A 26,257-nucleotide genomic window follows, 5' to 3' on the forward strand; every position below is an offset into this window, starting at 1 on the left:
TAGCAAATATTTTGGGCTTGGGAAATTACTAGGCCCAATTATGATCCCCAAATGAACCCACAAGGGAAATGTATAAAATTAGGGTCAAAGGTCAATGAAAAAATTTAGCCCTCGAATTGGTAAGGCTCAAATCAAACCTGTCAACGTGGCTTCCATGAATTGATGTATCACTTAAGTTGGGTGTAATTCAAGAAATTTTGGTTCCTTCCGATCATTAGAAAGTAGAAACATAATTCTAAAAGTTAATTGTCGGTGGGATTTTGAACATACTGTGGATCCAGGTCCAAGACCAAGAGTTTCAAGAGGGAGCATCTTTACCCGCTCAGCCACGGGAGCTGTTGATGCACGACGAACAATTCCGTGTGAGTTTGACGAGACCCATTGAACCAATAATGTCGATTAATTGTGCAAGGTCTGCGTGGATCAGCAAGCATTTTCCTCTGCTTTCCAGTTATCAATTTTAGTTCATGCTGCGATGCTATATAACTTTTCAACACTTGTAAAAACTGATAATTGACTTCCACTTTTTTTTCAAGTTTAGTGGGTAATCTATTACTCTGCAGTTTGTTCCTCATCAGGTTATCACCATGTAATTACAATACAAACTTGAACAACTTGATTTTGAGTTTTGACATGACTCTTTCCAACAAATATAATTTAAACATTACAGAAGTTAACTAAATAATTATTAATGGATAAATATAGATAAGCTCTATTAATTTACAGCTTCCTCAATGATCTCTCTTTCCAGGAATATTCCTAATAAAAGATTCTCTCTTACAAGTTTTAACGTTCATGGCGTATTTTCAATTTTCAATTACCAATAGAAATTAGTCAACAAAACCTCTCCCCTGTCCCTATCAACTTCTGTCAGTTTGTTGGGCAACTACTTCAACGCCCGTGTTATTCTCAGGGTCGCAACTGGTGGGCGGAGTTATGAAGCGTAAGGATGAGACTATCATAAGCATGGTTGGTGGGGGAAGGTTTCAGTATACGACTTTTCAACGTTTGACAAATTCAGATTTATACCAGCAGCATGCAGTAGGTCACACATTTTCGTTAGCCATAACCAAATCGTACAAACACTAAACATTGATGGCTTTCATTCCAGACTCTCTGATATTCGAATTTCTCATCAGACTTCCAGTTAAATCTTTAGCAAGATTTAAGTGCATAGACAGAAGCTGGTCCTCATTAATATCAGATCCAGATTTCGTTTACGCCCATTTAAAACGAGCCAAGACAGAGAATCATTGTGGTCTATTATTGTCATTCATTTCACATGATAATCTTAGCACCACCATAAATTTGTTCACCATCAACGATTATGGACTTGCAGTTTTAAACTACTCAGTTCAGGTATGCTTGGACTCGTACTGTATCTTACCTTCCTGCAATGGTTTGGTATGCTTTTACGGCGTCCGTGGTGGAATTCATATTTGCAATCCCGCCACCAAAAATATGGTGAAACTTCCAGGTAATGGTGCAAAAGGGTCTCGCTTGTTGAGCTGTGGATTCGGGTTTGATCGGCAAGCTTGTACATCTAAAGTCATCATGATCTCAGAGCCATCTAGTTCAGCTGATGATCCCAACATTGAGATATTTACAATGGGAACCAGGTCCTGGAGGACTGTGAAGTATCATGAACGTTTTCGCTTTCTGAATAGGCAGCCACCAGTGTTTGCCAGTGGTTTCTTTTACTGGATTATAGCTAATAATGATTCTTCAGGATTTTTGATAGCATCATTCGACATCGGAAGTGAAACCTTTGAAGTAATTCATCCCCCGGAAAGTGTTTCAAGAAAAGATTGGCATATGTTATGTATAGGGGAATTGGGAGGAGATTTATGCATGATGGACATCGATTTTGAATTGGAAGGCAGGAGGAGAATGGATCTTTGGTTGCTTAAAGAGGTTTCTGGTAAATCTTCTGGTCACGAAAAGAAACAGAGATGGATTCAGGAAAGTATTGTTCATCCATCCGAACCTCTTGATGCCACTCGCCCTGTGGCGCTTAATCACGAAAGATCAGAAATTTTGCTTCATGGATTCCTCAAAGGATCAGATTCTTTGATGAATTGGTACAACCTGGAAACTCAAAGTTTCAGAGAACAGGATATGAAAGAAATAACTTCACCGTATTTTCATGTCAGCACTTATGTGGAAAGCTTTGTTCCTTTGAACGTCTGATATTTTCATGTTGTCAAGATAATAATGTTCCTGAATTGGCAGCTGACTTGCTGTTATGTATCGTTGTTATTGCTTTTGTTTATTTGTGCAATTGTACTTAACCTTCTTTTTTATAATCAAAGTGAGTTTACTTTCATTTTTTTTTAAACAAATTCAGGCACATGATATTATACTTCAGACCTAAAGCTAAGCTGTAATCTCTGCCCAGAATTTTGTCGGTAATTGTTTTGCTAAAATCAAACAAATTTATTACTATAACGAGATTATAACTTGGTACGGGTGAAGTATAAAAATTACTATTTTAATTTCTTATTTTATCATTCATACTTTAATAGCATATATTACGATTTTAATTTATTATTTTAATAATATAGTATAATCTCTATAAATTAATAACCGTAGGATCATATAAATTCTATTACAACATATATTTAATCAACTAAAATTTCATTGTATTTTACTAATCTAATCAATTGAATATGAATTAATACACTAAATATACATTAAAACATTAATTTAAATTCCTTCAAATCCAATCAATTGAATATGAATTAATCCCCTAAATATACATTAAAGCATTATTTAAATTCATTGTATTTATGTACTTAATTAAATAATATTCATTGTATATAATTGCATTAATTTAATTAAATGTATTCAATAAAAAAAAATTGCATTAATGATAGAGTCATATTTTAATAAAATATCATAGTTAATTAGCATATGCATGGGACCAAAAAGTTATGTAAGGTTTCCAGAAAAATATTATTTTATTAATTTAACCTAATAGCCTAAGTTGACAGTAAGAAATTATTATATAATAGAAATTATTAATTTATCGAGGTTATACTATATTAGGATTTATTATTTACTTTTAATATTATTTGATTTCTTATTTTATAATTAATGTTTTAGATAAATATTTTATTTTATCTTAAACTTTTAATATTACGTAACATTTTTTTTCTTTTGGCAATATGCATATAATTATTATCAGTAGCGGACCTAAGATTTTTACCAGAGGGGCCTCTGCGGCTCTGCCATTGTTTGCCAATCAACTAATGAAAATTTTTAAAAAATCATCACACCTTGAGCAATGGAAATAATACAATATGAATAAGTTGAAAAGAAATAATGCAGTAGCACAACACTTTCTTACTTAAATAAATCTATAAGAAGCAAAACTTTGAGTAAATGTATTGAAAATAGCATTCAATTCACAAGGAAGCATAAAAAAAAATCAAAAGCGAAAAAAAACCACGAGAATCTAACTATCTATTTAAATCTAATACATATAACTAAAAGAATTTACAGCAATCACAATCCACAAAAAATATTCCACACAAATTTAGAACTCAATCACAACTCTAACACAAGTAAAATACGTATAGGTTTACAAATCCAATCGTTAAAATCAAAACTCAACCGTCTAGATTAAAAATCCACACATCTTCTAACAAATTAGTTATTAATAAATTATTTAAGACTTAAGTTCTTTTTCAAGGGATTTAGAAATTAATCTCTTTGCTAAGCTTTTAAATGATACGTGCATAAAGAAAAAAAAAAAACAATATGATAAGGGTCTTATATATATAGTATATATTAAATAAAATTGATTTAATATAAAAAAACACTAGTAATTGCGAAAACATTGCATACAATTTTCTATGGTATATGTAATTATATATATAACATGTTTGGCAGTGGCGGATTTACTTAATGACGAGTGGGGACCACGACCCACGCTCAAACTTTAAAAAACTTTGATTGTATACATATTTATATTTAGTTGCATGTAACCCCTATAAGACTTTGACATTTTGCCCCCACAAATTTTTTTGTTTATTTTTTGCCCCCATCGAGTGAAATTCCTGGATCTGCCACTGATGTTTGGTAGGGAAAAAAAAATGAAAAATGAATGGATATTTTTTTTCTTTGTTTTATTGGTGTACCTTCCATAGGATTTTATTAATAATTATTATAATTTATTTTGGTTTTGTTCATTAATATTTTTCACAATCTAAGTCATAAATCTATCAATAGAATGAATATATCAATATAATAACTAGCTCTAGAATAAAAAAAAAAAAAAAAGCATCGAAACAATATATAAAACTAATATATATATATATATAATTCATCATTTTTCATATGGGCTTAAATAATGGGACCCAAAATTTATAGATTGAGGCAATGTCTTGAAAGGTTGGTCACAAAATATTGAATATTTTTTTTTTTTTTTTTTAATTTGAGGGTAGGCCTTACCCGTCCCTGATTATTACTATATATAGATAACTTTCTTAAGATAAAAATTAAAAAAATTATAACTTATTACATTATAAAGCTTATTCTTATTTATAACTATTTGTAAGTTGTGACTAAAATTTTATATGACTTATATATCGAATATCACTATAGAGAAGTGTTATCGTAATATTGTGGTACAATTTTCTTTTTCATAATTTGAGTCAAATTGAGTTATCATTATACTATGGTTGAAGTATGAGTGAAGTTAGCTCTTATAATTTTAGTAGAAGGAAAGCTCTGTTTCATCAACTCAATTGACCTCAAATGAAATAGGAAAATGTAACCAATTTCTTTATCTGTTTCATACAATTCACATGCTTCTCTCACCTAATTTCATGTCAATACTCACTTAGAAAACAATGTTACTTTAAATAATCTTTGCATAAACGAGTAATTCGATAAAAACTCTTAAATACATTATTAAAAAAGTTTTGAGTTTGAATATTTCTTTAATTATTAATAGGGATAACTATTAAAATTCTGACATTATCAATAATTTTAATGAAGTGCATATAAACTAATTCTCTATTATTTAAAAAAAAACAGAAAGTTTCTAGACTGACCTTTGACTTGCTGTTGTGTATCGTTGTTATTCCAGACTCTCAATAAGAATAAGTGGAATTTAGGCCTTCACCAGATAATTGTATCGTTGACTTTGTTTTCATTCTTTCATTGAGTCAGGCAGCCGGCCAAACTGCGTTATTTCTTACCAGGAAGTTACTCTACCTAGAATTTTAATGTCATTAATTGTATCGTTGAAATAGTGTAAGTTTTTTTAGTGTCTTCTAGAAGCAAGAATAATCACCTGAGTTGAAATATGTGCAATTTTCTACTTCTTAATTTCTCAAATAATACCTAAATTTTTGGCAATCATAAACTGTATATTTCCAAACTTGCGCCAATATCACAATCTTAATTAAAATACTAACCTTTGCTATAGTATTAATTTAATCCAAAATTGATCTTAATCATATCTTATCTTAGTTTGGATTCAGTGACCCCATCTCATAAATGTACTAATGAAATATAAAAAAAACTCAACTGATACATTAATTTACATATACTTCTCATACTATTTTGCAGGCAGGGTTAGAGCCAGAGTATTTATCCCGGAGGGCGAAACTAATGTTCAACGAATAAATAGGTTATAGGAATATGAAAAAGTTACGGGCCAAAGTGTTATATTCAAAAATCGAGGGGTCAAAGAAGAAACTGAATTTATAGGGAAAAAATGGATAATTTAGTGGACCTGGGGGGCCCACCCCAAAGGCCCGAATGTAGCTCCGTCATTGTTTGCACTTTGCAGTTTGCACGACTAAGTTAAGTTTAAAAATAATTTAATGCTGCAGTGCGACAAGAAGCTGAACAACTGACAATAAAGGTCACACCATAATTATTAAACTCACTATATGTCCTTGTTGTTACAACTAACCTAACACGGAACCCACTAATCAATTCATTCAACCAAGATTACAATCTATTTACTAAACATAGAAAAGAAGAAGATAAGAGGATAGACAAAGTGAGTGAGGCACGTGGTGGGAGCAGATGCAACTACCACACGCACACACACATGTGGAGTAACCATTAGTTAATCACGTGGTAGACAGTGTGCCCGGAAAATTACATGGAAAGAACGAATTAGCATCTACTATAAAACAATCTGGATTGGGGTTCACACAAATAATAACGGAAAATTAAGTAGCCAGTCACACACACACACAGAGAACTAATTAATTTGTAGCCAACAAACATGGTTTCAGAGTCTGAGATTGTGTGCGTGACTGGTGCGGCAGGCTTCATCGGTTCATGGCTTATCATGAGACTCTTAGAGAAAGATTATACTGTTCGAGCCACTGTGCGGGATCCTAGTAAGCTTCCTTCCTTTTTCTAATTTCATGATGTCACCAGTCTCTGATTATTGAAAAACTAGTGATCTCTAACCAAATTTTCATCTTGGCAGATAATTTGGATAAAGTGAAGCACTTGCTGGAGTTGCCAAAAGCAAAGACACACCTGACTTTGTGGAAAGCCGATATGACAGAAGAAGGAAGCTTTGATGAACCAGTTAAAGGATGCACAGGAGTTTTCCATGTTGCCACACCCATGTTTTTTGATGCTAAGGACCCAGAGGTACGTGACATGATCTTCTAAGTAATTAACATGGAAAATCAAGAATCAGGAGAGGGCCCAATTGGAGTTGTTCATTAGATTCTCGTACTTTTTTGCCGAAGATTCTGTAACTGGTCACTGTTTACAGTGACTCTGTGATTGACTCATTGCTTTTGGAATAACTCAAATATTTATTATCTTCTCCAGATTTTACTTTATATTCAATTTATCAAAGAAGTTAACTTTTGTGCGTTTCAGAATGAAATGATAAAGCCAACAATAAATGGAATGCTGGGCATCATGAAGGCATGTAAAAACGCAAAAACAGTGAGAAGACTGGTATTCACATCATCTGCAGGAACTCTGGATGTTGAAGAACACAAAAAGTCAGTTTACGATGAAACCAGTTGGAGTGACATGGAATTTGTCCTGTCCAAAAAGATGACTGGATGGGTTTGTATTTTCTTAACCTATTTAATTTCTTTCGTTTTACAAACAGAAGGATGTGCTCATCGTTATTAAACTTGTCAATTTGTTTGTGGGAACTAGATGTATTTTGTATCCAAGACTCTGGCCGAGCAAGCGGCGTGGAAATTCGCTGAAGAGAACAACATTGATTTTATCAGTATAATACCATCTCTTGTGGTTGGTCCATTTCTGATGCCATCAATGCCTCCTAGTTTGATCACTGCACTTTCACCAATTACTGGTTCGTCCTCTGTATATATATATATACTTACCATTGTCATAATTTTATGAAACTAGACTTTACTTTTTTTTTTTTTTTTAAGTACAGGAAATGAAGATCATTATTCAATTATAAAACAAGGCCAGTTTGTGCATTTGGATGATCTCTGCAACTCTCATATATTTTTGTTTGAGAAACCTGAGGCGAAGGGTCGGTACATCTGCTCTTCAGATGCAGCCACTATTCTTGAAGTTGCGAAAATGCTCAGAGAAAAATACCCAGAATATAATGTTCCCACAAAGTAAGCCTAAAGCCATCTTATGAGTAAATTAGCTATCATTAATTGATTGCCATTATTTCTCAATTTTATGCTTCTGGCTAATTGATTAAGCACTGTTGCTTAGGTTCAAAGGCGTGGACGACAACTTTGAAAATTGCAGATTCTCTTCTAAAAAGCTTACGGATTTAGGATTTGAGTTCAAATACAGCTTGGAAGATATGTATACAGGAGCTGTGGAGACTTGCAGAGCCAAAGGACTGCTTCCTCTTTCTCATGAAAACCGCGTCAATGAGTAGTTGACGAATGCCCACCAAAAAATCGTATCACCGAGTTTTCGTGTTTTAAGCAGCGCATCTTTTGATCTATAAAATCCTGTCACGCCTCTATAATCAATCATGTCTTAGAATAAACATATAATTGTCAGTTACTATTCTACTGAAGACTTTATTGTAATTGATTTTAGATTGATTTTGACATTTAATTTCAAAATTAATCTATTGTTTCGTAAGTTAACGTACGATTTGTATGAAAATCGTGTATGTTATACTTATACGTACAATTATATCATGTCTTTCATCTTGTGTTTGGGTAGAATAAAATCCTTTTTTAATTATAGTTTTATTAAGGAGTAAACTGAATTTTTTTTCACCTAAATAATAGTTTAATGACACTTTTACATTTTTAGACTTTTAAAATACCATTTTTTTATCCAAAAAAAATACATTTACTGGCACTTTTATGTTGATCTCACCAATTGTCGGCCAATTCTGACATTGTTGCGACTCCACACTATTACCACTATACACTACTACCACTATCTTCCCCTATCATCACTTATCAAAATCTTTCAAACTTTATTCTCATTGATCCTGCTAATCGCTGGTAATTGAGCAATTAAGGTTTGTGCAATCGCTTCTCTCAAGTCAAATACTGATAAATTTTGACTAATCACAACCATCAAAAGACTTATCGACCGCCTTTCTTTAAAAAAACCTAAAAGAATTGACCAAATTTGCTCTCTATTCATTGTTGAATCGAAAAGCGTATTTTTTAGATAAAAAAATAATATTTTAAAAGTTTAAGGGTGAGAAAATATTATTAAATCATTATTTGAATGGAAAAAAGTTGTTAACTCTTTATTAAGTGATTCAATTACCATGTGTTTCATAAAACATTTTCCCTTTATAATTAGAGGGCAATTCCCAGGTTGGAAAGGACGGACCCATTACATTTCAGGATGCAGTATTTTCAATATATTAAAATTGGTGGATATTTGAGAGATTCAATTTACTTAACAACCTGGTAATCAACCGGATCTAAACCACTACTAGATGATTCATTGGTCAATCAGAATTTTTGGGAGTATAACTCAAGAGGTCATGAGTCTGATCCATCTGAGTTACTAATAAGAGTGATAACTGAGAGAATTTATCCGATTATCAGTTTTAGGGCCTTAAGGGATTAATTGAGATGCGCAAACTAATTGAGACAACCTCAAACACACTCGCACAACAACAACAATAACAACAATAAAAAAAATCCAATCGATGATCAGTTACACATACGTTGTGGCTAATATCATATCAGTGAGCCAACTGAAATTAAATAAGATTACCAAATTTTATTACGTAATTATTGTAAATCAAATAACATGATAAGATCGATTAATTGATGATAAGATGGCGACTATGTGCTATATTTTAATTTGAATTAGTTATTTAGAAACAGAATTATTTCATGCAGCAACCTATTGTTCTAAAGTTAAATTAAAATTCTTACATTTTTTGTCAAAGTAATTTTAATAGATTATTTATTATTTGAAAATATAATCCAATAGAATCTTACGCCAGGATCTCACACTCACCAAATATCATATTTAAGTCTAGAAGCTCTTCCATCTATCAGGCCACTTTTTTTAATTTGGCTCCCTCTTGGGTTTTAATCCTAGCATTGGTGCTTTTAAGTCAATGTCAATCGTGCATGTGTCTGTCTCTTGAGAGGGGATGCAATGTTAGGTGAGTAAAACCAGAATCCTATACCGGATCTCATAAATCACACCCAACAATTGTGATAATTAAACCTACTAGTCTAGGGGCTCTCTCACCTGTCATAGGCTAATTTTTTGGGTTAACCTAAAATAATTAGTAACACCTATATCTATTTTTTAATCATTTGCACTTTGATTGATACGCATAATGGAATAAACTATATTGGAAATGTTTTATTGATAATTGATATTTAAAAAAAAAAAATGATTTAAAACAGAAAATGATTTTAATTACCATTTTATGAAAATATTTTTTTTAAATAAAAAGCAAAAGCATTTTTAGACCTTATCCATGGGTAGGTCCACATATTCATGCCCAAGTGATACAATTACGAAGCCTCTGTGGACGTTGCTTACGTGGGCGGTATACAATTGGTTTTGAAACAATCATGGACTGTCACTGAGACGAGGATAAAAGAAACGTTTGAGTGGTCCCCACATCAGGGGCATTTGCAATGTTATTGTTAGGTGAGTGAAGCCATCAAAACGGAAAAGGATTAACGTCGAGTCAGGGTCGATCGTGGATGTCGACTCATAAAAGGGATGAAATGTTAGGATATTACATTGAGATTTCATATGTCGGACTCAATAATTGTGGTACTTAAACCTATTAATTTAGAGTTCTCTCACCTAATTTTTTGGGTTAACCTAACATAATTTAATAATATCAAATGATCAAACATATTTGCCTACTATATCTATTTTTTAATCATTTGCACTTTGATTGATACACATAATGGAATAAACTATATTGGAAATGTTTTATTGATAATATATTTGATATTTAAAAAAAAAAAAATTAAATGTTTGGATTGAAAACAGAAAATGATTTTAATTACCATTTTATGAAAATAATTTTTTTTTTTTTTTAAATAAAAAGCAAAAGCATTTTAAAACCTTATCCATGGGTAGGTCCACATATTCATGCTCAAGTGATACAATTACGAAGCCTCTGTGGAAGTTGCTTACGTGGCGGTATACAATTGGCTTACTCATCGTAGTGGTTTTGAAACAATCATGACTGAGTCACTGAGATGAGGATAAAAGAAACGTTTGAGTGGTCCCCACATCAGGGGCATTTGCGTCAACACAACCTTATTAATCTGCATAACCAGTACAAAAACCACTCCAGTTACATTTTACACTCTCCCGAAGCTCTTCCCACCAAAAACAATGGCGGCGATTTCTGGTAACTGTGCACTTGGATCGGACAAAATGGCTCTCTCGGCTTCGTCTTCGTCTTTCTCAGGAAGGATTCACCCCAAATACTCGCGATTCTTCGCCGCCTCGGTCTCTCCTCCCCCGACTTTTCCGGTTCTCCGTAGAACTATCTCGTGCCAGGCCTCTTCTGTCACGTCAGCTCAATCTTTGGTCAATGGACAAGGTTAGTGTTCGCTTTCGATTCTTAGTGTGTTTTATTTGATATCTTGTAAGTGCTGTTGTTTCTAATAAGCAGATTGTGTGATTGTTTGTTGGAATGTTGGTGTTTGTGTTGAATCGACCGGAAATATTGTTAAGACTTTGTTTAATTTTGAGATTCAACTTGCTTTAAAGGCATGCATGAGTGAAATGTTAGACAATATCGCTAAATAGTTTCACGTGAATTAGGGTTTAATAATCGGAAATGCTGATGTTATTCAACAGTAGAGCGTTCAGTTTTTATTTTATTTTATCATTTAACTTTTACATGTTTATTTCTGTAGCTAATATTGCTTGAAGTATTATTTGTCTTGCGAAGTTTGAAATTCATGATTTGAGAATGCAGTGGACTCTTTTACAATGTCGTTTTGTTTCTTTAAGCTGTTCATGATCCATCTGTGTATAAATTTACCGTGGCAGCTTGTTCTCTACTTTTTAAATCTTTCTTCATTTTATGTAAGTTTTTTCAGTTTATTATAAAAAAACCCTATGTTTCCATACGCTGTCATGTTGTTGGAGTTTATCATGAAAATGTTTGCAGTCCTCGTGTTAATGTGTTAAGGTATGTGCAAATAAGCGTTGGTCTTATTATTTTAATTCAAAACATGTCTTAGCACTTTGTCTTCTTTAATTGAATTGCAAACCAAAGAACTGCTGATCAACAGTATGGCTCGTTGGGTTTTGTCTTTTACAGCAAAAACAGAGCTGAAGGATTTTTTGCACATTAGTGATTTTGACAAAGACACCATATTGAAGATTTTAGACCGGGCTGCTGAGGTCAAGGCACTGCTTAAATCAGGAGACAGGACATTTCTGCCATTTAAAGGGAAGACAATGTCAATGATCTTTGCCAAGCCATCCATGAGAACAAGGGTATCGTTTGAGGCTGGGTTTTCATTGTTGGGAGGTCATGCTATATATTTAGGACCAGATGATATCCAGATGGGCAAGCGAGAGGAGACACGTGATGTTGCTCGTGTTTTGTGTCGCTACAATGACATTATTATGGCTCGTGTCTTTGCTCATCAGGTATGCTGGTGAGTTCCCTATGTCAGGTTTGGTGCTGTTTACACATACAATTAACAATATAGAGGAAAACTGAAATAAATTAGGAAAATAAGTCAATATTCACTATCCTCTTACCAATATTACCTATTCTGGTGCAGGACATTCTTGATCTGGCTAAATATGCTACTGTACCTGTCATCAATGGCCTGACAGACTACAACCATCCTTGCCAAATAATGGCTGATGCCCTCACCATTATTGAACACATTGGTCATTTGGAAGGAACCAAGGTTAGCCCATCAGTTTCATGTGATTTCTGTTTATCTTCCTACACCTTGGATCGGATATTTGGTTTTATGTGCTGCAGCCTAACTGTTTGATGGTAATGCAACTTTCAGGTTGTCTATGTTGGAGATGGAAACAATATTGTGCATTCTTGGTTGTTGTTGGCATCGGTTATTCCTTTCCACTTTGTTTGTGCTTGCCCAAAAGGTTTTGAACCAGATAGACAAACAATTGAGAAGGCTCAGCATGCCGGAATTAGCAAGATTGAGATTACAAATGATCCAAAAGAAGCTGTCCAAGGTGCTGATGTTGTGTACTCTGATGTGTGGGCCAGCATGGGGCAAAAGGAAGAGGCTGCATATCGTCGCCAAGTTTTTCAAGGATTTCAGGTACTATTTGTTTTAGTAAAGTTTGCCTTGTTTATATATTAATATTCACTTCTATATCCGTGGCATCAAGCTTTTCAAGTATTTTAAATGTATTTCTGGCCTGCCAGATAGGTGTGCATAGAATATTGCTAATACCCTATTGTATTGGAAAAAAATTTAACTATCTGCTATCTGCTATCTGCTAATGAGCCAAGAATACTAGTCAAGTGATTGTTGCTTCAAGTCTATGCCCTGCATAATTTTACTGGCAAATTTTTGCAGGTGGATGAAGCTCTCATGAAGTTAGCAGGCCCAAAAGCTTATTTCATGCATTGCTTGCCTGCTGAAAGGGGAGTAGAGGTGACTGATGGTGTTATTGAAGCTCCAAATTCCGTTGTCTTCCCACAAGCTGAGAATCGGATGCATGCACAGAATGCAATAATGCTTCACGTACTTGGCTTGTAATTGTGCCAATCCGCTTCATGTTCATGACTAGTGTCTACTTTTTGAAGGCTTCTGAAATTGCAACCATTTCAAACCCTTTAAATTTACAGCTTCATATTTCAGTAGAGCAGGTGTAAAAATGGGTTGAGCTTGTGTTTTACCGTATATTTCCTTAATTGAGTTTTGAAGTAGGTACTGTGGTTTAAATCGAATTAGTACTCGTATTCATGTTATTTCGTGCTACAGTTCTCATCACCATAGGAATCATAAATCATTTAGAACAGCTGAGCAGCTGGCGGAGTTGATATACATTCGTGTTTTACGGTGCCCATGTATGTTGGGCAGAAAAAACTTTGGTTGAATGGTGTTTGACGCCAATGGTTTACGGAGGTACGTCTTTATAGTTTATACGAGCTCCACAAATAAGTATAAAAAGATTGGCTAAAGCATGTTTCCTACTAGTTATAATAGGGTACAGTTACATATTATGTGCTTGGACTACAGAAAATGCGTTGTCGAAGGACAATTGTTTACCAGCATAAAAATGAGTGTTAAAAAACAATGGCTAAAGCTTGTTTCCTACTTGTAATGACGTCACAATTAAGAATTATGTACTCCTGACTATATAATATAATTCTCCATTGAAAGACAATCGTCTACCGCTCGTCGGCACCGAATTTGTTCCAAGCATCCTGAGACAATAGNGAATACTAGTCAAGTGATTGTTGCTTCAAGTCTATGCCCTGCATAATTTTACTGGCAAATTTTTGCAGGTGGATGAAGCTCTCATGAAGTTAGCAGGCCCAAAAGCTTATTTCATGCATTGCTTGCCTGCTGAAAGGGGAGTAGAGGTGACTGATGGTGTTATTGAAGCTCCAAATTCCGTTGTCTTCCCACAAGCTGAGAATCGGATGCATGCACAGAATGCAATAATGCTTCACGTACTTGGCTTGTAATTGTGCCAATCCGCTTCATGTTCATGACTAGTGTCTACTTTTTGAAGGCTTCTGAAATTGCAACCATTTCAAACCCTTTAAATTTACAGCTTCATATTTCAGTAGAGCAGGTGTAAAAATGGGTTGAGCTTGTGTTTTACCGTATATTTCCTTAATTGAGTTTTGAAGTAGGTACTGTGGTTTAAATCGAATTAGTACTCGTATTCATGTTATTTCGTGCTACAGTTCTCATCACCATAGGAATCATAAATCATTTAGAACAGCTGAGCAGCTGGCGGAGTTGATATACATTCGTGTTTTACGGTGCCCATGTATGTTGGGCAGAAAAAACTTTGGTTGAATGGTGTTTGACGCCAATGGTTTACGGAGGTACGTCTTTATAGTTTATACGAGCTCCACAAATAAGTATAAAAAGATTGGCTAAAGCATGTTTCCTACTAGTTATAATAGGGTACAGTTACATATTATGTGCTTGGACTACAGAAAATGCATTGTCGAAGGACAATTGCTTACCAGCATAAAAATGAGTGTTAAAAAACAATGGCTAAAGCTTGTTTCCTACTTGTAATGACGTCATAATTAAGAATTATGTACTCCTGACTATATAATATAATTCTCCATTGAAAGACAATCGTCTACCGCTCGTCGGCACCGAATTTGTTCCAAGCATCCTGAGACAACAGATGACAAAGATTAGGCAATTCAAACAATCTGTAAGCTTGCCCAGCAACTTCTTTGAGGACCATCTTTTTCTATTTTTGGGCAAGTATCGTCATTTAAGAAATAAAATTGGTTTTACATTAGCATAGGCGAGTTGATAATTCTTTGTGGACACCTCATCCAAAATGTATAGTTTCTTTAAAAAAAAAAAAAAGAAAATGGAGAAATCAATGTTGCAACACACCTTTAGAAGATCAAAAACCTTCTCACATGTGTACTTTTGCTGTATGGTTGCACCTCGCTGCTGTAACTTATCAGGATGAACAAAAAGAGTGGCCTTTCTATAAGCTTTCTTTACAGCAGCAGTTGCTACAAGATCTGTTAGAGGAATTGGCTGCCACCCGCTATCAGGCCCAAGGATCTGCAGATGTAAAAGCTTTAGTTACAGCCAACTGCTGACAAGTGATACTACGAATTATACCTAATCTAAAAGGTGACTAGTCACTCCTAACCATGTTAAAAGGTGTTTACTGAAATCATAACTGGGGAGTGGGGACAAGCAACACGAGAATTCACACGAACATGATTGTGCAATAACAGTAGACGACTGGGAATTAGTGATTTCATTTCTAGCATACAATGTTCTACAGTAGCTTTAAGACATTGGGTTAGCAGTCAATGTGCCTTCCACTACATTTGATCATAAAAAGTGACAACTGTCAGTTTTACCCAAAAACTTCGGAGGCATCAGAATATTAATCAAGTACTCACAACTATCCTGGTTAGTTATCAAGCATCCCAAGCTGGAAGGATGAGTGCAATGTAATCCATGCCAGAAAAAAAAAAAAAAATCAAAGGGGTTCCTTCAGGGGAAAGTTAATGCAGTCATCTTGTCACCATGCAACAAAACAAGGGGGAATACTAGGCCCAGGAAAAAAATTTCATCCATTACCTAGACTAAAATATTTGATGGATGAAAAACTTTTGATCTATCCAGCACCCAGATTATCTACATGTTCTGCTAAAACTTTGATTTGTACAACGGTGGGAAGCATAAAGATGCAAATTTATGAAGCATAAGTAGAAAGCTGGCACGTACATATTGCAGGGTTGAAAGCAGTGCACGCAGGTTTCCAGCCTTCCCGCTTGACCACCTTTTGACATTGGCATCTAGAGCTTCTGCTAATCTCTGTCATTGATAATAAATCCAGGAGAGTAAGAGAAACTTTCAAGCAACTGAATTAATTGCAAGAATTTACTTAACATAATTGATAAGATCATTACATTTCTCTCTGCTTGCTCTTTCTTTGCAAGAAGGTCACGCATATTCTTCTCCGCAAGAGCTTTGGCCTGAAAGAGAACAGAAGAAGGTTTACATCATTCTCGTTACAGGTCAACAAAGTTCATATTTCATCTCTGAATAGAAAAAGGAGCCTTACTGCACGCTCCGCTGTTCGTTTATCCCTCTCCAAACTAGCTTTATCCTTCTGAACCGATTCACCATTAATTCCAACAAAATTATCATTAGAGCGAGGAACTGCATGAAGCAAATACAACAAACGTTTCAGTAAGAGCAGTCAATATGTCTAATCTACATAATAATACAATAATGATAATAATATGCAATGGTAGCACTTTACAATATCACATACCACTGTTATTAGAAGAAGTAGGATGTCCTGAACTTCTGGTAGGACCTGAGCTCCTATGTCGTGAATCCTGCAAGAGATTCAACCATTAGTAAATTGCCATCGCATAGAACATTGGAAGATTGAGGCTTAACAAATGGTGCAGAAACTCACGTTGGAAGTGAAGCTCTGTCTCGTCCCATTATCTCTGGCAGCACCAGAGGATTTTACAGCTTGATTCCTTGCCGGTACAGCAGCCTTCTCGGACATTGCTTTTTCTAGAGCACGCACCCTAGCCTCTGCAGTCGCTCTCTCTACTGCAGCACGTTCAGCTTTAAGCCTGGCTTCCATAGAAGTCTTGTCATTTGCCTCTGCAGAAGCCTTCTCTGACCTTCCTCGGGCTTCAGCCATTGCCCTTCGACGTGCTTCTGCATTTGCTTTCTCAACAGCAGCTCTTTCTGCCCTTTCTCGGGCTTCAGTAAAGGCCCGTTCACGAGCTTCGTGGACTGCTCTTTCAACAGCTATTCTCTCCTCCTTTTCCCTTTCCTTCTCTTTTATTTTATCTGTTTTTCTCAAATTTTCCTTCTCTATTTCCCCTTCTTTCTGCATATAACCTTCGGCAGAATAGGTCTCTTCCTTTCTTTCTGTGTTCTGGCTTGTCTTGATATCATTATATATCTCTGCCATTTCCTCTTCCGCTTGAAAGATGCTAGGTAGCCTAGTTCCCTCCATATTCTTTCCACTGTCAACCCAACTCTCACTGGAAAATTCAAAGTTATCCTCGTCTGCTTCCTGTTCAATTGCAGCATCAACTTCCTCAGCATCCTCAAAGATTTCTTCTGATTCACAAGCCAATTCTTCAACATGCTTTCCACCATTACAGACAATCTCGAATGCCTCTCCATGTGGATCATTTTGCTTTTGCGGTAGACCCATATCAGTNTCTTTCTGCATATAACCTTCGGCAGAATAGGTCTCTTCATTTCTTTCTGTGTTCTGGCTTGTCTTGATATCATTATATATCTCTGCCGTTTCCTCTTCCGCTTGAAAAATGCTAGGTAGCCTAGTTCCCTCCATATTCTTCCCACTGTCAACCCAACTCTCACTGGAAAATTCAAAGTTATCCTCGTCTGCTTCCTGTTCAATTGCAGCATCAACTTCCTCAGCATCCTCAAAGATTTCTTCTGATTCACAAGCCAATTCTTCAACATGCTTTCCACCATTACACACAGTCTCGAATGCCTCTCCACGTGGATCATTTTGCTTTTGCGGCAGACCCATATCAGTGTTTCCTACATTTACCCTATTGTAATTGGAAGCAATAGCCTCAGTTGTATGGTTGACTTTCTCCTTAGTCTCTTTGTGTTCAAGGACCACTTGAGCCAAACCAGCTATTTCAACTTCAGAAACCTCTTTTGTCTCCAGTTCATTCGCCACTTCAGCTGAATTTAATTCTGTTTCCATCTCTTTGCACTCAGAAGAAGCTTGAGTTCCTTCCATTACCTCCCCATTGACTCCATGTGTGGGTATCTCCAGAGATACATCGTTTTCTTCATGACAAGATGGTCCCAGGGTATCACTTAGAATCCCAATTTTTTCTTGCTTAAATACATTAATAACTGCCTCAAGATTGTTCTTACAGTGCTCAAGAGCCTCTTGAGTTGCTTTGATCTTCTCGTCTTCTGCTTTCTGGTCAATCCCTGCTTGCATTTGTCCAGATCCTGTGCATTCACAACCCTCTTTCTGTCTCCTCTCAGTTTCTGTCATTTCATACGCCTCTTTCAGTTTCTTCACATTTTCTTCAGGCTCTATAATCTTTTCTTTCATTACTTCACTACCCTCATCTGGTTTCTTGTCACATTTTTTGCCATCATGAACATCATACATTCTCACCTCAATCTTTTCCAGATCCTCGGCTTTATCATATACCTTTTCAGCCTCTTCTCTGCAGTGGACATTGCTTTGTCCTACATTTTCTTCTGCAGTGCATGCTTCTTTTTGTTGCTTTTCATATTCTACCCACTCACAAGCCGCTTCTTCTTCTTTTCCAATTTTTTTATGATCGAAAATCTCTTTTGGTCCAGCCTCATCCTCTTCCCTTTCAGGAAAATCTTCAGATTGAGTATCATTTTCTTGTTGTTTAAATATCTCGCTTTGTTTCTGTTCATTTTCCAACCACTCCTGCTCAGAGTTTGGTGTCCTCATCTTCATACATTCATCGTACTTAGATCCTTGCATTTCTACATTCTTCTGATTTGCTGTTGGTTCCTGAAACCTTCTCAGTTTCTTTTCAGAAGCTTCTACTTCACGGGATGCTTTAAACATCACCTCCATTTTTTCCAGCAGCCCAGGAGGCTGTAACTTCTTTCCATCTTCTTCCCGATCATGAACCTCCTGATCCAACTTTGGTTTATCAGCACATTCTTTCATCTCACAAGCCCCTTCCACAACATTCAGCTTCCTCTCAATTTCCTCCTGTTTATGAGCGGCTTCAAAAACTTCTAATTTCTCACCATTTTCTTCTGGCTTCCCAAAGCTATTCATAATAGAGCTTTCCTCTTTCAGTTCACATTCATTCACTGATTCCATCCGATCAGTCACTTCTTCCCACTTATGATCCACTGGAGTTGTTTTGTTTTTATTTTCATGTGTTTCATCAGAAGCTCCTTTGGCATAAAATAGGTTATCCCTTTCTGTGAAGTCCAGTGCCACTTGGCTTGATTTTGCATTTTGTGTCCCTACCCCGGCAACTGGCATTTGAATATCAACTTTACATTTCTCCCATTCCTTTTCTCTAAACTTGTTTGCTTTATCTATAGTTGTACTTTCCCTTCTCTGCTTCGTCTTTGAGACATTGTTAAATCTCAACTTCACATGATTTTGAAGCCCCTCCTTCTTTCTTTCCATTATTTCTTTTGCAATTCTTATCCTAACTTGAGCCTCCTCAATTGCTTTTTTCACAGCAGCAGCAGAGGCAGCAGCAACTGAATTTGCATCTACTTCCTCATCAAAATAAGGCGGTGAACAAATATCTGCAGCATCTTCAGAGGAATTACTATTAGAAAACCCAAACTTTGAAGTCATTGGTATCTTTGAATCACCTTTATTATAACCAGTGTTGTGTGGAGAGGTTGAAGATGGTGATACTTTTGAAGGATGTTTCCCAAGGCCAATTTCATAAGCATCAAATGGCATATCATTTGAATAGGATCTACTCCTATTAGATTTATTTTTAGATCTAGTACCAGCTCCAGAAGCCTGTTCTCTAGCACCCCCAGGTGAGTGGGTTGACACAGCTTTCCTGCTAGATTTGCCTTTCATTATCTCCCCACTGAAACTTCTATTATGGTAAGTGTTATTTGGTACCGAAGACAATGGCTTATCACCTCCATTCATCTGTGAGGGAGCAACTTCATCAATTAAACGAATATAACCGGGCACATCATGATACTGAGCTAAGTTTTTTGTCCCGTTTATCCCATTTCTTCCTCCTTCCTTGGTTTTATGGTAAAACACTTTTGACTGTTTCACACCATCTAATGACTCATGAGTGGCTTCTTGTGACAACACTTGATTTTCCACTGAAAAGTTAGAAGTATGTGCCCCTGTTTCAGCTGGTGTCCTACAAAATATCAAAATGAAAGAAAAAAAAAAGCACATCATGATCAATTTCCCATCTCTAAATATATACAAAGTTGTTTAATCCTCTGTTTTTACCAACAAAAGAATAACAAATACCAGATAATAAACAACATATATAAAATATGGATCTGTCTGTGTATTTTATTGCAAGAACATCTATATATATACACATTAAAAATAAAAAAATAAATTCATAGTCTCATAAAATGATCATTTACAATTAGGGAAAGCCTTAAACTTTTGTGTATTTCTATCATAGAATAGATAAGTTCCACTATGAGAGAACTTCTGGCAGCATGACAAATGCATTTAAAGTAAGCTCCTCCACTACATTATTAATAACATTGTGTGAGTTTCGTTTTAACTATTGAATCTAGTTTGGAACAATTATTAACTGTTTTTCGGCCATTTCCTGCCGCTGTATCTGCTAGCACTTAAGCAGATATGTAAAATGGGTTTTCAATTTACAGTAATAAAAAAAACGTTGCCAACTCTTCAATTTTATGACAAAACTCTAGTTGTTTTCGCTTTAAGGAACCATCTTCATCTTTTACCAACTAACTAAACCAGTTTCACACGAGTTTTCCATCCGCGGCGAAAAATGAAAGGAAAAAAAAAATGTATATTCCCGACAACCAAACATGCCCTAACGTCAACTGTTAACCACTTCATCTACCAAAAAAAAAAATAACAGAATAAACGCTTATAAAGCAGTTAAATAACTACAACTTACCGCGCCTCTTCAATACAGCTGTCTCTTTTCTTTGGTTTCACAGGAAGTTCCTCATGAGAGACGCCAAAATCAAACTCTCCAAAGCCACCGAATATCTTTGAATAATCAAGTTTCGAGCTGTTAACATCAACCGAAATCTTTCTCTCGTTCAGCTCCGGAACATCAAGAATCGGAATCGAACAGCTACTAGTGCCACTAAATATCTCACCGTAGTCTTCTTCTACGCGCGAAACAACCTTTCTTGGACCGCTGAAAACGCCGTCGTATATGCTCTTTCCACCGAAGCTAAAGCTATTCGTAAGTTTCTTGGACAAAGTTGGAGAGGAGACTTTGTGATACTCCATTTCTGGTTTCTTTTTGTTTAATTTGATTTTCTAAATCTTCTCCTTGTTCTCTCTTTATGTGCTTCTCCCTCTGCAGAGTCAGAAGGAGAGGAGAAGACCGAGAAAATAAGGGAGGGAGAAATGAAAAAATGAGATAAAATATATATATATTTTATATATTAATATATAATAGATGTCAGTGTAAGTGTGTAATGTACTAGGTGGTAAGACCCAATCGGCGATTTTCTACGTTGACGCTTGTGGTAAAAAGATCGCCGATGACTGACTAGATGACAGAGAAAGGGTGACCGGCAAAGCCGGTGGGAGTAAGATGGGAGCTTGGCTATCACCTTTATCGAAAAAAATTGGCTTCTCTGTTGTCGTTTACCCCGAATTGCTTTTCCGTGTTTAAGCTGTCACCAATCATCGACGCCGACATGGCCGTTCAATAAGGATATTTTCGGCATTCTAGTTAAAAGTAAAGGGTTCTTTAGTAAATTGAAGTTGATGTAATGTGATATAGTTGTAGCCAGTAGGCACACGTGAAATGAGCTGGAATTTTTATTTTTTGTTGAAAATTAAAAAAAATAGTTTAGTAAGAAGTAAATTGCATGGTTAGATTCTTGCGACAATTATTTGATATTCCAAAGAAGAATGATTTGAAACCGAGTTTTGTTCACATGGGACTGTAGGGATATACTAAACCAGGGAATAGTCTGTCCCCACCAAGCATATACAAGCGGTTGAACTTACCCATTTTAATTATCAATCATCATCACCAGTGTGGTCCTAAATTAATTATCATGTTATTTTGGTAGAGAGGAGGCTCCAGTTGTGAAGTTTCAATTTTCAAACTGTCATTTTGCTATAAGTTAGGAATCGAGGGGGCCCTTTGGCATAAGTTAAAGCAGGGAATTATGAATAGCTTTTATATACATTTAATATATGTCGGAGAGGATTTGGATGAAACACAACGTCCACACCATATTATTATACACTATTTTGGGTGATTGGGAGGACCCACCAAATTATAGCTACTCTCCTTTTCATTATCACTTTCTTCACAATTATATAACGGTTACCATTAACTAAATCAATAACATCAAAATCCTTTAACTACATTTCTTCACCATTTCTTTCCTTCAAGTACTCCATCTCAATCTCATAACAGATTTTATGGTTTTCTTTTTCTTTTTCATTGGTATATATATAGCAGATCTGATCCAAGGAGAGTAGCTTTTTTGTGAATCAATCAGATCTAAATGCATGATATATATGGTGAATCTAATAATAATTCTCAAGATCCAAAGCATAAAGCCGAAGCATAAGCTTTTTTTTTTTTCTCTCCTTTAGCGAAGTGACTACCAACTCAGCGTTAACCCCTGACCAAGTTTTTGGAAGTTTTACCTTTTATATGTGTTGCCCATCTAACTTTCAAATCTTGTCTGGTTAGTCCGTTGAGGAAAAACGAAAGTGACATCGAACCAACCATAGGTTAGCATTTACTATACATCATGTGCACATCAACAACACCATTGTCGTTTCATAGGAGCTCCTTTGGTTCTCCGTCTTTTCATGTTTAAATGATTTTATCTTAATATTCTACTTAATGCCTGCACAACACAACGAATGGAAAGATATATTTCCAGGCCCAGAAAGTAGCATTGACATGTTAACCAGCCCAGATCAAACCCATTCAAAGCAGAGGCCTACTAATTTGCAATATGGCCCAACGGAGCAATGGCAATGTGGCCCAATGAAGTTGTGGAATTATTCATGGGCTAAGAAAGTGGTCCAATTATACTAGCCATAGCCCAGTTCGATCATAACTTACTACTGGGTGTACTGAATTACCCCCTTCTTTCAGTAAGTAGTGAGAAACCACAGTCGAATATACAATGTCTCTGGCTTGAAGAGAAAGAAAACCCTTTTAAATCCCTCCAATTCCTTTCCCTTCTCTCTCAGAAAGAAGAGTGATTTAGCTCAGACTTTCATTCATTGTCTCTCCAAACTTCAAAACGAAGACTTAGATAAAAAAAAAACCCTAAAAAATGTTCAGGAACCAGTACGACACGGACGTTACTACATGGAGCCCTGCTGGCCGATTATTTCAGGTGGAGTACGCGATGGAGGCGGTCAAGCAAGGCTCCGCTGCAATAGGTCTCCGATCCAAGACCCACGTGGTCTTGGGCTGCGTCAACAAGGCTAACTCCGAGCTCTCCTCTCACCAAAAGAAAATCTTTAAGGTCGACGATCACATCGGCGTTGCAATCGCCGGTTTAACCGCTGACGGCCGTGTTCTCTCTCGGTACATGCGATCCGAGTGTATTAACTATGGTTTCACTTACGAATCTCCGCTCCCGGTGGGCCGCCTCGTGGTCCAGCTCGCTGACAAGGCTCAGGTCTCTCATATTCAAGCCCTAACTTTTTAAAGCATATGTGAATTTTTGCTATTTAATTAAATTTTCCTAGTCATTTAGGCCCAATTAGGTATCTGGAGTTGTAGATTAGCTTCATGTTGCCAGGTTTTAGGAATGATATTTTTAACTAGTCATAAAACTTGACATTCAAGGTTTTGAAATCCAAGTGCAGTCTTCGTGGATTAAACTGGTAATTAGTACTAACGTAATGATTGGCGATAGATTATTACCATAAAGTAGAAATAACGATGATATATAATGTTTTTGGTGTAAGTTTGTTGAAGGGGTCTGTGTGAAACTGGTGAATAGTACTACTTCATCATTTCTGATATTTACTTTTTTTTTTTTTTTTTGATAGTTCAATGTGGCTTTTCCTAACCAAGTTATAAGTTCAAACTTCCTCAACATAATAATATTTTATGCTAATTGAATTTGTGACATATCCATTGCACCTGCAGCTAACGCTGCACTTACATAGTAAGCAGCTACTTTGTATCCTGATTAATGTGGGAACTGATTTGGCATCATAATGTCAATGATGAAATGACGTGGTAAATGATATAGATATGTCACATTACTTGGAGTTACAAATTAGGATACTTTGTAAATGTAGCATTACTTGAGTTTCAAAATTAGGATACATTGTAAATGTAGCATTACTTGAGTTACAAAATTAGGATACTTTGTAAATGTATTACTTGAAGGCTTTGATGTGTCTAAGAGAAACCTCTGTTTTACATTCAAGTCCGTTAACATCTGTCATCAACTTGAATTGCTTGTAATGATATCTCATAGTATTTAATGTAGAATTTGAATATTTTACTTTAGAATTTCTTAAGAGTTTCTTGTAGAAGGAATTTAGACTCTGCTTCATGTAGTTTGACCTGTCTTACATCATGAGTTATAGTGTTTAGAACATTTTATTAGAGATTAACAACAGTAAGTTTTGATTTTTGAGAACACATGCCTGATCTTACTGGATTGTTTGGATATGTGCTTGGTTCTTATTTCAAGTCTATACAACGATTCCCAAAAGAAAATATATATAATGTTTCTAATGGAAGTCCCAAAATGATGCAACTGGCTGTCTTTAAAGTTATGGTAAGATTAGTTAGTTGGCATATTTTATTCAGTTTCATTGATAGTAATTTATCTTGTGTTGTTTTCTGGTTTAGATAAGTTGAAGTTTTGAGTAAAATTTATTTCATTTTAGAAAAATCAATTTAAAGAGTGATTCTGACATTCTACTAAAGTTGCTAGATTGTTGATCCAGTTGGGGTTCGGAACTGTATGGGCTACTTATCAACCAGTTTCATATTTCACTACTGGATTTTCTCGTCCTCTGTCTCCTCCATTCAAAAGAAGTTGAAGCAAAATTGTTATATAGCTTTTAATCAATTGCTTAAAGGATACCAAATTCTATTGGGGTATCATAAACATTGTTCTTTGGACTCTTGACTCAATTAAATAATCATCACCATGCTTGTGTGTCCATTAAAAGGATTGTAAAGAAGCAGAAGCTTACCATCTATGAATTTTGCTTGGTCTCGTACTTATCTGTAGTTATAATGTGTATTTGGGTGGCAGGTCTGCACCCAACGCTCCTGGAAACGGCCATACGGTGTTGGCCTTCTGGTAGGTGGCTTGGACGAGTCCGGAGCCCACCTTTACTACAACTGTCCAAGTGGGAACTACTTTGAATATCAAGCATTTGCCATTGGGTCCCGCTCTCAAGCTGCAAAGACATACATGGAACGGAGGTTTCAGAACTTTATGGACTCTTCAAGGGAAGATTTGATCAAGGATGCTCTCATGGCAATTAGGGAAACCTTGCAAGGAGAAACATTAAAGAGTTCTATTTGCACAGTTGCTGTGGTAGGAGTTGGGGAGCCATTCCATATTTTGGATCAGGAAACTGTACAAAAGTTGATTGACACATTTGAGATTGCTGGAAAGGAAGAGGGTCCTGCTGCTGCTCCAGAGACTGCCGCAGAAGAAGGTGGTGTTGCCGCTGACCAGGGGGCTACCGCTGACCAGGGAGCTACCGCTGATGAGGGTGTGGCTCCAATGGACATTTGAGGAAGCAAGACTCAGAAGCTGCATTTCCGTCCTTGTTTTTAGATGAGGTTTTTAAGCATGTGTTTGCCAAGTTCAGTGGATTATGGGATGGCATCATGAAAGACATCATTTCATTGGAGTTTAATTTTCTTATTTTCTCTCATATGATGCAATTTATCTTGCCTTATTGAAAACATTTTAATGCTAGTCCCCAGTGAAGTTCATACACCTTAAGCTAATACTCAAGCTGCATGATTTAACATGGTATGGTAATGACACCTTGGTAATATGTAGTTTTGTCTGACTTCTGCAGGCTCAAATCGAGCAAAGTCTGGGATATTCACTAGTTCATTAGCAGTTGGCCGGTGTTAATCTTTTATGAGTAGTAGGTTTTGCTATCCATTTGCTTTGTCATTGTCGTTTAGTAATTTTACAAAATTTTGTTAAAACATGATTCATAAAAGATTTCATTTCTAACTTTGGCTTCATCACTAATTGTACAAGTCTAGCATACGGACCAAAGGATTAATTTTAAGATGTATTAATGCTAAGGTAGTAACAAATTAAGACTAAGGTTGTAGGGAAGGGGGGTCCCAGCTGTGGTATTGATTTTTTTTTTTTTTTTTTTTTGACCTTTATTTTTGGTTAAATTTCTTTGAGGACTGAGACTTACGAACAGCTTCGCCGGG

The 26,257-nt window shown here is 35.9% G+C and overlaps 5 protein-coding genes across 6 annotated transcripts; 4 read left to right on the plus strand and 1 right to left on the minus strand.

The window, feature by feature from the left end:
- Positions 1-1,095: 1,095 nt before the first annotated feature.
- On the plus strand, positions 1,096-2,190 carry LOC116119447 (putative F-box protein At2g02030). The gene has a single exon (XM_031405396.1). The coding sequence runs from the start codon at positions 1,096-1,098 to the stop codon at positions 2,188-2,190; it is 1,095 nt and encodes a 364-aa protein (XP_031261256.1).
- Positions 2,191-6,177: 3,987 nt separating this feature from the next.
- Positions 6,178-8,070, plus strand: LOC116119408 (dihydroflavonol 4-reductase). The gene is made up of 6 exons (XM_031405348.1): positions 6,178-6,368; positions 6,461-6,630; positions 6,868-7,062; positions 7,159-7,318; positions 7,406-7,598; positions 7,702-8,070. The coding sequence occupies exons 1-6, from the start codon at positions 6,251-6,253 to the stop codon at positions 7,871-7,873; spliced, it is 1,008 nt and encodes a 335-aa protein (XP_031261208.1). The 5' UTR covers positions 6,178-6,250; the 3' UTR covers positions 7,874-8,070.
- A 2,674-nt stretch (positions 8,071-10,744) lies between these two features.
- Positions 10,745-13,381, plus strand: LOC116119421 (ornithine carbamoyltransferase, chloroplastic). The gene is made up of 5 exons (XM_031405362.1): positions 10,745-11,008; positions 11,738-12,072; positions 12,210-12,341; positions 12,450-12,725; positions 12,987-13,381. The coding sequence occupies exons 1-5, from the start codon at positions 10,798-10,800 to the stop codon at positions 13,167-13,169; spliced, it is 1,137 nt and encodes a 378-aa protein (XP_031261222.1). The 5' UTR covers positions 10,745-10,797; the 3' UTR covers positions 13,170-13,381.
- A 1,076-nt stretch (positions 13,382-14,457) lies between these two features.
- LOC116119404 (auxilin-like protein 1) lies at positions 14,458-21,389 on the minus strand. Of its 2 annotated transcripts, XM_031405342.1 has the most exons (9): positions 20,768-21,236; positions 17,670-20,014; positions 16,567-17,324; positions 16,417-16,483; positions 16,204-16,301; positions 16,049-16,114; positions 15,864-15,953; positions 15,009-15,185; positions 14,458-14,775 (listed from the first exon to the last, which is right to left on the minus strand). In XM_031405342.1, the coding sequence occupies exons 1-9, from the start codon at positions 21,109-21,111 to the stop codon at positions 14,740-14,742; spliced, it is 3,981 nt and encodes a 1,326-aa protein (XP_031261202.1). In that variant the 5' UTR covers positions 21,112-21,236; the 3' UTR covers positions 14,458-14,739. The 2 variants fall into 2 exon arrangements, with proteins under 2 accessions (XP_031261202.1, XP_031261201.1); XM_031405341.1 differs by lacking the exons at positions 14,458-14,775; positions 15,009-15,185; positions 15,864-15,953; ... (1 more) ...; positions 16,204-16,301; positions 16,417-16,483 and adding an exon at positions 21,309-21,389 and having other exon boundaries at positions 16,521-17,324; positions 20,768-21,181.
- A 1,563-nt stretch (positions 21,390-22,952) lies between these two features.
- On the plus strand, positions 22,953-25,807 carry LOC116119428 (proteasome subunit alpha type-1-B-like). The gene is made up of 2 exons (XM_031405377.1): positions 22,953-23,492; positions 25,098-25,807. The coding sequence occupies exons 1-2, from the start codon at positions 23,142-23,144 to the stop codon at positions 25,587-25,589; spliced, it is 843 nt and encodes a 280-aa protein (XP_031261237.1). The 5' UTR covers positions 22,953-23,141; the 3' UTR covers positions 25,590-25,807.
- Positions 25,808-26,257: the final 450 nt, after the last annotated feature.

Source organism: Pistacia vera, unplaced genomic scaffold (genome assembly GCF_008641045.1).
Source record: "Pistacia vera cultivar Batoury unplaced genomic scaffold, PisVer_v2 Contig89, whole genome shotgun sequence".
In the NCBI taxonomy this organism is placed as follows: Eukaryota; Viridiplantae; Streptophyta; class Magnoliopsida; order Sapindales; family Anacardiaceae; genus Pistacia; species Pistacia vera.

Excerpts from the sequence above, each read along its gene's own strand:
- LOC116119404 (XM_031405342.1), bottom strand. The coding sequence starts at position 21,111 with ATGGAGTATCACAAAGTCTCCTCTCCAACTTTGTCCAAGAAACTTACG. Across the intron at positions 16,484-16,566 it reads GACAGAGCTTCACTTCCAAC|GATTCACGACATAGGAGCTC; the intron begins GTGAGTTTCTGC and ends AATCTCTTGCAG. Across the intron at positions 15,954-16,048 it reads AAGAGCAAGCAGAGAGAAAT|AGATTAGCAGAAGCTCTAGA; the intron begins GTAATGATCTTA and ends TATCAATGACAG.
- LOC116119408 (XM_031405348.1), top strand. The coding sequence starts at position 6,251 with ATGGTTTCAGAGTCTGAGATTGTGTGCGTGACTGGTGCGGCAGGCTTC. Across the intron at positions 7,319-7,405 it reads TGCACTTTCACCAATTACTG|GAAATGAAGATCATTATTCA; the intron begins GTTCGTCCTCTG and ends TTTTAAGTACAG. Across the intron at positions 7,599-7,701 it reads GAATATAATGTTCCCACAAA|GTTCAAAGGCGTGGACGACA; the intron begins GTAAGCCTAAAG and ends ACTGTTGCTTAG.
- LOC116119421 (XM_031405362.1), top strand. The coding sequence starts at position 10,798 with ATGGCGGCGATTTCTGGTAACTGTGCACTTGGATCGGACAAAATGGCT. Across the intron at positions 11,009-11,737 it reads ATCTTTGGTCAATGGACAAG|CAAAAACAGAGCTGAAGGAT; the intron begins GTTAGTGTTCGC and ends TGTCTTTTACAG. Across the intron at positions 12,073-12,209 it reads CTCGTGTCTTTGCTCATCAG|GACATTCTTGATCTGGCTAA; the intron begins GTATGCTGGTGA and ends ATTCTGGTGCAG.
- LOC116119428 (XM_031405377.1), top strand. The coding sequence starts at position 23,142 with ATGTTCAGGAACCAGTACGACACGGACGTTACTACATGGAGCCCTGCT. Across the intron at positions 23,493-25,097 it reads AGCTCGCTGACAAGGCTCAG|GTCTGCACCCAACGCTCCTG; the intron begins GTCTCTCATATT and ends TTTGGGTGGCAG.
- LOC116119447 (XM_031405396.1), top strand. The coding sequence starts at position 1,096 with ATGGCTTTCATTCCAGACTCTCTGATATTCGAATTTCTCATCAGACTT.